This window comes from Sceloporus occidentalis, unplaced genomic scaffold (assembly GCF_023333645.1).
Source record: "Sceloporus occidentalis isolate IW3139 unplaced genomic scaffold, rSceOcc1.0.p SCAF_3, whole genome shotgun sequence".
Taxonomy (NCBI): domain Eukaryota; kingdom Metazoa; phylum Chordata; class Lepidosauria; order Squamata; family Phrynosomatidae; genus Sceloporus; species Sceloporus occidentalis.
Window position 1 is genome coordinate 121,896,424 of NW_028316983.1, and position 12,792 is coordinate 121,909,215.

A 12,792-nucleotide genomic window follows, 5' to 3' on the forward strand; every position below is an offset into this window, starting at 1 on the left:
TGTGGTCATTAGACGACACATGCCCCCAAGACATGCTGAAGCTGCTTTCAGGCCGCTCAAACCTGGCCCAAAAAGGAGTGGATCATTTCTGCTCCTATTTGTGCCAGCAGCAGAGAGCGCCCTTGGGACCATGGTGTGTGCTTGCAGTGGTCCCGCAGCGTCTTGGACGTGACCATCTGTTTCAGCCCTTGATTGGCAGTGCTCCTAATCACTGGTCATCAAAAAATTTTTTAAAGCTCATTTGTTTCAAATGCTTTTAGTATATACTATTTCATGGGGGATACTGCATATTAAAAATTCCTGGCATTGAAATTGACTTTTTAATTACTAGTTTTAGATTCCTTGGCATTATTATTAGTCTTTTTTAGGTTGGTTCTGACATAAGTGTGCTTTAACGTTTTATGCAGTTTGATAGTATAGATGTTTATATTCTTTTGTTTTGGATAAAAAAAAAGATGTTTGTGAGGGAGTGAAAGTGAAAAGAAAGGCAGAAATATTTGATTTTCCATTTTTTATATCAGGATGGCCTGATATCCAACAGTTAACGGACAACTCTTCCATGTGCCCAATATCTGGGCAGGGCAAAGCAGCTCATTTATAGGTGGAAATCTTCAAATGACATGCAGCCCTCTTCCTCCAGAAGAATAACTAAAGTCATTATGCCCCAAGTTACACAAAATCAAAAGTAGCTGTGTTGCCATCAGAAACCTCCCACAATTCATATTGTTTGCTGTTGTGTGCTTTTAAGTTGGCAACCCAAAGCCTATCATGGGGTGGTTTGTTCAGAGGAGATTTGCCATTACAATCCCCTGAAGCTGAGAATATGTGACTTGGCTAAGGTCACCCAGTGGGTTTCATAGCTGAGTGGGGAATTGAGCACTCGTCTTGAGTCATAGTCCCAACACTCAAACCACTATGCCATACAGGCTCTCACAATTCATTTTACTTTATGTGATATGCATCCTATATTACAGGTGGCCCTGTTGGGATATAGAGTCACAAGGAAAATGTACAATGTGGGTTTTAATAGTAACTAGGCGTTAAAGGATTACTGTGAGCCATAATGAATAGGCATTTAAATGGGAAGTGACATCAAAAATTATTATTATTATTAAAAAGATAGTCAGCAAGTGCTGTAAAGTACTGTAGAATGCTGCCAGTCTGAGAAGTCACTCAGGAGGGTGGCTGGATCCTTTGTGGCACAGAGGGAGAGGCAATGCCTAGTAGTAGGCCTCATGGAGCCTTTGCTAGAGTAGTGATGAGCATTTTACCTCAGAGTGGGTTGTTACTAGTGTGGATGGTGGAGATGTATATATTGTTGTACACAGTGGAACTTCTTCTAAGAATAAAAGCCTCATCTGAGATAAGTTTACAGGGTCTCTTTGCTCATTAAGAAATGGAGAGGTGTTTCTCCAGCTCACAAGCTGCTGGCTTCAGTCACGAAGGGGGAATATCTGGTGCCAAATGTTGACATGTTGCCTCAAGTGCTGCGCAACATCAAAAGCGTTTTAACAGGCCCTGCATATCCACAGCTTCTTTATCCACGGATTCAAGCACTGAAGGCTTGAAAATATTATACAGTGCACCCGCGTCATACGTGTGTGTATTATATGCTGCTTTCAGCATATGCAGAAAGCAGTGTTGCTTCTTTCATTGCCATGCGCTGGAAGAAACAATGGCGCACACGCCCATAGCATGCACATGCCACTGGCACCTTGCACCACTGCAAGCATAAGCTCCATTACTTGCAGTGGGGCTTGAGCATATATGTTTTTTTGGTTTACGTGGGGGGGAGCTGGAACGGATCCCTCACGTAAAAAAAAGGGCGTACTGTACCTTCCTAAAAGCAAACCTTGATTTTTCCATTTTATATAAGGTACACCATTTTACTATCAATTGTATATCATAGAATCGGAGCTGTAAGAAACCAGAAGGGCCATCCGCCCAACCCCCTGCCATGCAGGAATTTACAATCAAAGCACCCTCAATAGATGGCTATCCAGCCTCGGTTTAAAGACCTCCAAAGGAGACTCCACCACTCTCCGAGGGAGCGCATTCCACTATCAAACAGCTCTCACTGTCAGGAAGTTCCTCCTAATGTTCAGGTGGAATCTCTTTTCCTGTAGCTTCCATCCATTGTTCCGGATCCTATTCTCTGGAGCAGCAGAAAACAAGCTTGCTCCATCCTCAATATGGCATCCCTTCAAATATTTAAACAAGGCTATCATATCACTGGGCATAGTTTCCAGACCCTTCACCATTTTGGTTGCACTCCTTTGGACATGCTCCAGCTTGTCAATATCCTTTGTGGTTTCCAGAACTGGACACAGTATTCCAGGTGGGGCCTGACCAAGCAGAATAGAGTGGCACTATTACTTCCCTTGATCTAGACACTATGCAGTCTAGAATCACATTGGCCTTTTAGCTTCCCTATCACACTGTTGACTCATGTTCAGCTTGTAGTCTGCTAGGACATATAATGGGACTTCAGCACCCACAAATTTTTGTATCCTTGGGGGGGGGGGGGTCTGAAATCAAACCCCAGTGGATACCAAGGGCCCACTGTACTATAATAATGGGGACATCCCAGATATCACAAAAAGGCCCACTTTTCAGGGATACTTTAGTAGTGGATTCCTGTGCAGCGGTTGTAATGGATGGCCTAATCAAACACTGATTCTATGGAAAAACTTTAAAGATCTCCTGCACTCTTAATTAGGTGAGATGTGACTAAGGGGCAGGAACAGGAGAAAAAGAGACTGAAGGTTGAAGTCAGCATTTGCATTATCACAGTCTTGAGATGGAATGGGAGAGAAAGGGGTTGCAGGCATCCAGAGGAAGGGGGACACCAAATACTGGGGATAATGATTCAAGGTTAAGTGGGGCAATAGCACAAAAACCCACCAATAAGTAGAAAAACAATGAAAAAGCAGCTGGAGAGTGACCCGCATTCTTCAGTGTTTCTACACTAATGCACAGAGAATGGGAAATAAGATGAACGTGAACTGTTTACACAGGAAAGCATAATTGAAGCCTGATGTGATGAGTCTTATGATGATTGCAATGTAGAAAAGTAATTCTGAAGAAAGATTTCAAAAAAATTGGGCAAACAAGAAAGGAGGAACAGTAGCATTCTCTGTCAAGGATGTGTACACTTGTAACAAAATCCATGATCAAGCATGGAAAATTATGGATGATCATTTACTTAAGATCATTTAAGTAAAAAAGGGGAAGGAAACAACAGTAATATTACTTTGGGAAGTTTATTGTACATCCTCAAGGCAGACTGAAGACTTGGATAATGTCTTCCTAAACCAAATGATCCAACATTCAAAAAAAGATACAGTACTAACGGGGGACTTCAGCTACCTTGATATTTGCTGAAAGTCAAAGTCTGCCAAGAATGTAAAGTCAACAAACCCCCCACTTGCCTTGTAGACAATTTTATTGACAAGGTGGTGGAGGAAAGAAGAGCCCTGACTATTTTTGACATGATACTAAGTAACAGGAAAGAACAGGTCAGTGAGCTAGAAGTAGCAGAATCTTTAGATGGGTGTGACCATGTCCTCTTTGGATTTATTATACAAAAAGAGAGCAAGCCAAATGTGGTCATAAACATACTCTGCATGTTAACAAAGCTGATTTCAGTAAACTTAGAAAAATAGTGAGATCCCATGGTCAGAAATCAAGGGGAAGGAGTTTAGCAGTTTCTTAAAAACAAGATATCAAATGAACAATTACAAACAATTCCAAGTTTGAAGAAAAATGGGCAGTACTTGTAGGAAGAGTCAGAAAAGCTAAAGCTCAGAATAAGTTCAGGTTTGTTGGTGTTACGTACTGGTTCACCAGTTCAGAGACATAAGCTTCAGCAACAGAAAACTTTATTCAAGAAAGAAAGTTGTTGGCAGGACTGAGACACTCTCATTTACAGTGTATATTAAAGCAATTAGCTATTCAAATGTTTTTGCACACTTGTCTGTCACTTGTTGATCTTTAAACCATTCCCATTTCCAGAGTTCCCCCTTCTTTCCCATCAACCTGATCTTGATAGTGTTCCCATCAAATTGATCTTGATATACTTCCACCCCTCACATCTGCTCATTTGTCACATTCCTAGTTCTTCAAAGGATGCTGACAAACCGGAACATGTCCAGAGAAAAGGCAACAAGGTAAAATGTCTGGAAACCTAGCCCTGTAAGGAACAGTTGAGGAAGCTGGACATGCTTAGTTTGAAGAAGAGACGACTGAGAAGTGACAAGGTAATTTACATAGGAAAAGATGTCATGTAGAAGATGGAACAGGTTAAGTGTTCTGCTGTTTCAAAAACTGGAACAAGAACCAATTAGTCCAAATTGTAAGAGATTCCACCTAAACATTAAGAACTTGTTTAATGTAAGAGCTATTGCATAGTATAATAGATGGCCTTGGTGGACTTTCCTTTCTTGGAGGTTTCTAAACAGAGGTTGAATGGCCATCTTTTCGAAGTCCATGAGTTGTGTGTCCTGCATGACAGAAAGGGGTTGGACTGGATGGCCTTTGCAGTCCTGAGTCTGTGTTTCTGTTATTCTAAATAGGATTCTAGTAGTTTATGTAGGATGTGTTACTCAGACTATGTGGGGGACTGGATTTCTGCATCCTTCTGGGACTTTTCCCCTTTAGCTACGAGATCATCCCATGGGAAATCTGCAGCAGGATAGACGCAGGTTGTAACTGTCAGGAACAGATCTTATTGCATGTCTGGGAGCCTGGGCAGCAGACAGTCTGTATCCCACCTGGGCCTCTCCCACAGCTTTTAATGAATTGTATTTTCCTGTTCTTGAAAAGCTGCCAGAGAAGCCTGGGTTGGATATGGACTGCCTACTAGCCAGGCTCCTGCCCATGCGATAAGATCTGTTCCAGATTGTTGTTGTTATTATTACTACTATTATATTTATTTGTATCCGGCTCTTTTCCCAGAACTAGAATTCAAAGCGGCTTCACAGCATTTAAAAACAATACAATTAAAAATATAGAAAAGTCCTTTAAGAACATTGTTTTAAAAAGCCTGCCTGCATAAGAATGTTTTAACCTGCCAGCCGAAGGCCAACAAGGAGGGACCCATTCTGATCTCTGGGAAGGGAGTTCCAGAGTCTAGGGGCAGCCACCGAGAAGGCCCTCTCTCGCGTCCCCACCAACTGTGCTTGTGATGGGATGGAGAGGAGGGACTCTTCTGAGGATCTCAGGGCCTGGGCCAGTTCATATCGGGAGATATGGTCTGCCAAATATTGCTACAATCTGTGTCTATCCTGCCATAGATTTGTGTGGTACTCTCTTCAGACTGTTTCTTTCCTAAGAACTGTGTGCAGACTGCCACCACTGCAGAAACCACCACTTTGAGAAGGGCACTGAAGCAGTGGCTTCTTCCAGTTCCATCTCTGGGCTACTGTTATGAAGAGTTGTGATTTGTTTTTGAAAGCAAAGGCACACAGAAACTTGGGCTGCATCCACACTGGAGAAATAACCCAGTTTGGCACCACTTTAACTCTTTGTCTGGCTCAAGGCTATGGAATTCTGGGAGTTGGAGTTTGTTGTGGGGCCCTGAGTGAAGCTCTGCTCTGGGCCCACAACAAACTCCACTCCCAGAATTCCACAGCCTTGAGCCAGACAAAGCGTTAAAGTGGTACCAATCCGGGTTATTTCTCCAGTGTGGATGCTCAGGACCTGCCCTAGGGCTCAGCCTTCTGCCCAGCAGGAACTCCAAAATGGTCTCCATTCTGGGCAGGACCCAGAAGCATGGGTTTACATCCATGTATAGGATGAGTGCTTCTTTGGTCATGTCCTCCAAGCCTTCTTGAAGGCCCTCCTTGGCATTAAGGACTCAGCCGGTCTCCGTGCTGGCGGCCTCCTCGGGCTCAAGCCCCTTCCAGGAGGGAGAGAGCCAGCCAGGATTAATGCTTGCGGGGCAGCAGGGCTCCAGTCAGAACTGCAGCCTTTCTTCAAGGGACTGAGGCAGAATCTCACAGAACTAGGCTTTTCAACCGAGCGCCCCCTCCTGGCGAATAAGTGCCACAGCGGCGGGTGCCCGTTGCTTGGTAGCAGGAAGCCCTCTGGAGCGCATGCGCAGCCACGCCCCTTCCTTCCGAGGCTGTTTTCATCGATAGTCTCGGCCACTGCTCCGCCCCCGCCAGGAGCGCCGAGTGATCGATGGGATAAAGGCGGAGGACGGGCCCGCCCCCTCCGGCCATTTCCGTGCCGGCTCCCAAGAGAAGCAGGTGAGCGGCGGCGGCGGCGGCAGCGGCGGAACTGGGCCGGGCGAAGGGCCCCCTTCCCTGGGACTCAGCACCGCAGGGGCTGGGGGCGCCACCCTGGAAACAGCTGGGCCTCGCGTGGCTGTCCTCTGCCCTGAGCCACGGAGGCCCTCAGGGGAAGGCGCCCCAGGCCCCAGGCTCCCCGACGGAGCCCAGGCAGCTAGACTCATAGAACCATAGCTTTGGAAGAGGCCGCAAGGGCCCTGATCCAGTCCAGCCCCCTTCTGCCATGCAGGAACTCTCCGTCAAAGCATCCCCATTGACAGATGGCCATCCAGCCTCTGCTTAAAGACCTCCAAGGAAGGAGGAGACTCCACCACTCTCCCAGGAAGGAGTGTGTTCCACTGTCAAACAGCCCTCACTGTCAGTCAGTATTTGAAGGCATGTCACATTGAGGAGAGAACAAGCTTATTTTCTGCTGCTCCAGAGAACAGAACCTGGAACAATGGATGCAAGCTCCAGGAAAAGAGATTCCACTTTATCATTAGGAGGAACTCCCTGACAGTAAGGGCCCTTCGACAGTGGAACACGCTCCACTGAGTGTCCCACTACACTGTTGGGAATGTGGAAGTCCATTCCTTATGCTTCAGACTGACTGACTGACTTGACATCAAGTAGCATGGTGTAGTGGTTTGAATGTTGTATTAGGTCCCTGGGAGAATAGGGTTCAAATACCTACTCAGCCATGGAAACCCACTGTGTGACCCTGGGTAAGTCATGCTCATATAGGCCTGTTACAGACTGCCAAAATAAAGCTGCTTTGGGTCTCTTTGGAGGTATGCTATTTAAATGATGCATGGGTCCTAAGAGTCCGGAGGTCGCGCCAAAGCCATGTTCCATTCCTAAGCACTGGAGGGCAGCTTTGGTGCAGCTTCCGGATTCTTAGGATGCATGCATCATTTAAATAGCATACCTCCAAAGAGACCCCAAGCAGCTTTATTTTGGCAGTCTGTAACAGGCCATAGTCTCAGAGGAAGGCAAAGCCCCCCCCCCCAACATATCTTGCAGAGAAAACCCTGTGATAGGTTTGCCTTAGCATTGAAGACATACAGCAATAACAGTTGGGCTTAGCCAACGTAGGACATAGTGCAGGTAGTGATACACTCATAGTAGTCTTAAAATGCTTGGCTGTAATTCAATATAAATGGGTTTATATATTGTAAATCCTGCTTGTATCTTTTAATTTGAATAATCTTGTCATAAAACCTATCGCATAAAAACATTCCAGCTTCCTGTTCACTGAATCTATTCTTCTTTTCTATGTAACTCATTTCTCTGTAAAAAGTACTGTTGTGCTGATCTGTGAAACTTTTGCTGTGGCAAATCTTTTTTAAAAATGTTAATGTTATGTAAAACATTGAAAAGCATTACTATGTGTAAAGGCTGCATGCTGCTGAATATATAGAGAAAGACTGGTGTTTTTTTGACCTCTTGTGCTTAACAGTTGAGATCACAGGACCCAGCATATGCTTGATATGATCCAACAAGCGCTGGTCTTGCTGTATTCAGTAGAGTTTTGAATCCTCTAGTAATGTGGAAGAACAACAGAAACTAGAGCACTATCAAAATGGCTTTCTGTTTTCAGGGTTTTGAAACAGTGAGTAGGATCTTTGGGCCGAAACAGAAAGCCCTAAAGCGGTGGTGTCATGCCGCCCCTTGAGCGATGGATTCAGGCCATGGCAGCTGCGCGTTACAGCCCCGATCAAGCATTTTTCTTGCCCCAAAAGGAGCGGCAAAATGACACTCCTTTTTGGGGCGGAAAAAAGGCATCCTTGCCACTGCCACAGCTTTTTGGTGTTTCGGCAGCATGGCGCATGTAAATGCCAAAATACTGTGAAGCCACCGTAAGTGCAGTCAGCTATGTGGCTTCCCAGTGGCATGGGGGCAGCATTAGAGCATACAGCATTTAAACACTGTGCTTATACACTGCCCCCAACCTGGTGCTTACTGCCGGTCTGTTTTCCCCCTAAGTTCTCCCCCCTCTCCAACATCTATTTCAGAATGGCACAAACTTTAAAACATAAAGACAACTACCCATTTTCTTGCATGTGAGAAATCTTTTAAACACTTTTTCTGGTTATCACATGATCAGTACTTATATTATTGACATATTAAAACTTTGCCTTTTGTTAAAAGCATTTTACACATGGAAAGCTTTAAGATACAGTATTTAAAAGCAAAACAAAATTAATTTGTATTTATAATCTGACTTGAAGAGGCAGATTTCCTTAAGAGAAGTTGTTAACTAAACCATCTGTGGGCTTGCCATCCGCAGATTTGAGCATCTGCGGATGGCAAGCCGCATTGCCCCAAATGACAGCGTGTGCACACAGCCGTACTACCGGCCACATGCACGTCATGGCACCATTAGGGTGTCTGGAATGCATCCCCTGTGGATACGAAGGTCTGACTATCTTCAACATCATTGATCCAGTGTGTTTAAACATAAAATAATACATGCTAGGGTGATATGATACTAATTTATAAAGTATCTGAGAACCCATGCATGTGTTTCATATATCAGTTTATATAGGAAATTCTGTGACCACTTTTTAAGCTTTACAGTTTGGGTGAGAACTGAATTTGGCTGAGAACTGGAAACCCAACTAAGATAGCGATTTTTGTTTTTCTTTCTCTTAGACAGTTTTCTACTTCTTCTCACATTGGATAACTAAAAGCAACACTTGTATGGAAACATGCCACCAAAATTCAAGCGCCACCTTAATGATGATGATGTTACTGGGTCAGTGAAAAGTGAGCGGGTAAGTATGCGTTTTAATGATTTTTAAAAATGTAGACATGTCAGTGACCAAGAGTTACACAGCTAGGCCATTTGAAGGGCTTTCATAAATCATCCATCCCAAGAACAATTACTCTGCACTCTAGAGAATGGTCATACGATACCATCTAATTGACAACATTAAGCAGGCCTTGGTCTACTTAGGGATAAAGCAGATGGGGCAGTCAGACACCACAGTCCGAAATGGGCCACCAGTAGGAGCAGCTTTTTGCTGCCCCTTTTCAGTCCGGCTTCAGGGAGCATTAGGCAGCCTCAGAATGACTTTTGTGTGGTTTGGGGGGCATGCATCGTTTGAACGCCATGCCCCCAAAGCATTTGGAAGATGTTTTATTTGGTCCATGTATTTCGAGCCATAGTTTTTGGAGTCCGAGGAAGCAGCATAGTATTGCTATTTAAATTGCCTTGAGCCTCTTAAGGAAGCAGCAGAATCTAGAAGAATAGACAGAATAGTCTGTCCAAAGCAGGGGTGAGGAATATGTGGTCGTCCAGTTATTGGTGGTCTGCCAGTTTTTTGGACCCAGCCAGCACAACCAGTGGGAGAGTGAGAATGGGAGTGTAGTGCAGTAACATCTAGAGGGATGCATAGACTCTACCCTGATCTGAAGTATGCCTAATAGGCTTCTGTACACCTTTTTCTTGAAAATCACCAGGTAGCTACCTGTCTTATCACATACAAGTGTTATCACACAGATGCCTGTGAAGCTTTGAACTGGGATCACAGGTATATCCCAAAATTAGTCTAAGCATGTTTCCTTATATTCTCAAGGTAGTTAATGAACATTGGGCCTGAACAGACAGGCTAAAATAAAGCTGCTTTGGGCCACTTTGGAAGTGTGCTCTTTAAATGATGCATGCATTCTAAAAGGCCGGAAACCGTGCCAAAACCATGCTCTAGTCCTAAGGATTGGAGTGCAGCTTTGGTGCAGCTTCTGGCCTCTTAAGATGCATGTGTCATTTAAACAGCACACTTCCAAAGTGGCCCAAAGCAGCTTTATTTTGGCCTGTCTGTTCGGGCCCATTGTCTCTCACATAAAATCAGTGTGTGTGTGAGGGAAACTGATTTCATTGGTACATAAATAAAGTACAGTGGGTCCTTGTTATCTACTGGGGTTTGGTTCCAGGATTTCCAGTAGATAACAAAATCTGTGGATATTCGAGTCCCAGGATGGGGGACAACTGGCTGAATGAAACTACGTGTGAAAGGGATCTAGGAGTCCAAGTAGACCATAAGTTGAACATGAGTCAACAGTGTGATGTGACAGCTAACAAGGCCAGTACGATTTTAGGCTGCATAAATAGAAGTATAGTGTCTAGATCCAGGGAAGTAATAGTGCCACTCTGTTCTGCTTTGGTCAGGCCCCACCTTGAATACTGTGTCCAGTTCTGGGCACCACAATTCAAAAAGGACATTGAGAAACTGGAGCGTGTCCAAAGGAGAGCGACTAAAATGGTGAAAGGTCTGGAAACCATGCCCTATAAGGAACGACTTAGGGAGCTGGGGATGTTTAGCCTGGAGAAGAGAAGGCTAAGAGGTGATATGATAGCCCTGTTTAAATATTTGAAGGGATGTCATATTGAGGAGGGAGCAAGCTTGTTTTCTGCTGCTCCAGAGACTAGGACCTGGAGCAATGGATGCAAGCTGCAGGAAAAGAGATTCCACCTCAACATTAGGAGGAACTTCCTGACAGTAAGGGCTGTTTGACAGTGGAACAAAGGAAGTGGTATTGGTCAGTAGGCTTGACCAGTCTTGTCAGCCTCTCTGTCACATCATGGATCTTTGCCCCGGGGAGACAACACACCTCTCAAGACATCTTGTCAGGCCCACAAATCACTGCATCTGTACCCCTCAGCAAGGAGTCCCCCACTACGACCACACACCTGCTCCGAGGCTTAGCAGCGACTGTTCCCTCTGGTGGAACTCTCAAGCTCCCCTGCTCTGTCCCTGAAGTCTGTCCATGCTGCTCTTCCTCGTCCTCCTTGATAAGGGAAAGAGCATCTTGATAACTTCAGAGCAGCAGTGGAAAAGGCCGTCTGGGTAACTGAAGTTAGCCTGGATTTAAATTTTTTTTTTTTTTTTTTTTTTTTGCTGAAGTAAGTTCTTCCCAGAGCACCTTAACGTGTGGGACGGACAGTACAGAAGAAGGTGTTTCCTTAAGTATTCTGGACCCAATCCATGTAGGGCTTTAAAGGTAATCACCAACACCTTGTACCTTACCCAGAAACTAATTGGCAGCCAGTGAAGGGACTTAATAACCGGTGTTATGTGATCGTTCCGAGAAATACCTGTGATTAATCTGGCTGCCATTTTTTGTACCAGCTGAAGTTTCCAAACTTGGCACAGGGATAGCCCCATATAGAGCGCATTACAGAAGTCTAATTGAGAGGATACCAGTGCGTGTACTACTGTTTCATAGTCTTCTGGCTCCAGGAAGGATGTGCAGCTGGCGTCTTACTCTTTCTAATGAAGTTGACTTCCTACATCAGGTTTTTAGCCTGTGAACATCTGGTAAAAAGTACCAAACATTCTACATATGGCCCTATATTTAAGTGTAGGAGCACGTGAAGGAGTGGATAATGAAATATTTGAACCAGCTCTGGGGTTGTGTCCATATATCTGTTTTTGTTCCAGGGAATGATCTGGGTCCTTTTCTTCTATTTATAAACTAGATCCTTATTAAGAATGGATATTCCAAAATATGTGAACAGTCTTCTCTGTAGAACTCTGTAGTGGATGTCATAGAGGCACAATTCTCACTTGTGAAATGGAGCACCAGAATAAAGGCTCAGTTGATGAGCTTCAGTCAGATCCAATGTTTACATAATTGTTTCTGCATTTCTTTTGAGGATGCAAGAATATTGCCCACTCCCTCTCCCTTTCAGTGTAATCAGGAAGTCTGTATTGCTCACCATTGGGTTGCACTCGTGCAGGAAATCAATATAACAGCCTATGATTTTCCACAGAAGTTTAGCTGCTTTAAGGATGCTATGGTCATTTGCAGTTATCTCTCCTGTTCATTTGATTTCTCTGTTCTTAGGCCTAGGAGATTGGGCAGTATTGCTGCCTTTTCTCTTAGTGTGCTTTATTGATAAATTCCATCTTGGAGTGATGTTTTGCTATATTTATTCCATGGCTGTTTGTTGTTACAAAAACAGCCCTGTATGATGAAAAACGGAAACTATAGTTGGCCTTTCACATTTGCGGACCACAGAGTTGCATTGGAGGACCTGGAGATTCCTATAGAGGTGTTCCCTTAGGTAAAAAGAATAGTATATTTTTTATTTGTGGTTTTTCCACATTCACGGGGGCCCTTAACCCCTAACTCCAGCGAATGTGGAGGGACTACTGTAGTTAATTTTTAGTGGAGTAATTTCTTGTAGCCACATATCTGTTTTGTTCTACTTTATTCCATGTTGTATCTATTTTATTGTGTTAAATTATGTTGGTGGTATGCATAAGGCTTGCAAATCCCCAAAACTACATGATGCCCTTGCCTTTTGATGCCATGTTTAATGAAAAAAATCGTCAAACACATCTTCAGTTAGATAAGTTACTCAAATATTAAGGCTCCACTTAGGTAAAAAGAATAGTATTACAGAAGCTAGAGAAATTAGTTTGGCAATACTTCATCTAGTATTTATTTATTTGATTTGTATGCTGCCTTTCTCCCAGGAGGGACCCAAGGCAGCTCACAGATAAAAACATTT

At 44.1% G+C, this 12,792-nt stretch overlaps 1 protein-coding gene across 3 annotated transcripts in view; it reads left to right on the forward strand.

Moving 5' to 3' along the window:
- Positions 1–4,095: 4,095 nt before the first annotated feature.
- The window catches only part of LOC149316680 (vesicle-associated membrane protein 4), a 28,019-nt gene continuing 19,322 nt past the window's right edge, over positions 4,096–12,792 (forward strand). Inside the window, exons 1-2 of one of the 3 annotated variants that reach the window (XM_089516023.1) lie at positions 4,096–4,259; positions 8,928–9,049. In XM_089516023.1, the coding sequence (XP_089372149.1) occupies positions 8,984–9,049 (66 nt within the window). In that variant the 5' untranslated portion in view covers positions 4,096–4,259; positions 8,928–8,983. Of the gene's footprint in view, positions 4,260–6,121; positions 6,252–8,927; positions 9,050–12,792 lie in introns of those variants that run through there. The other 2 variants (XM_089516022.1, XM_089516021.1) reach the window with 2 other exon arrangements.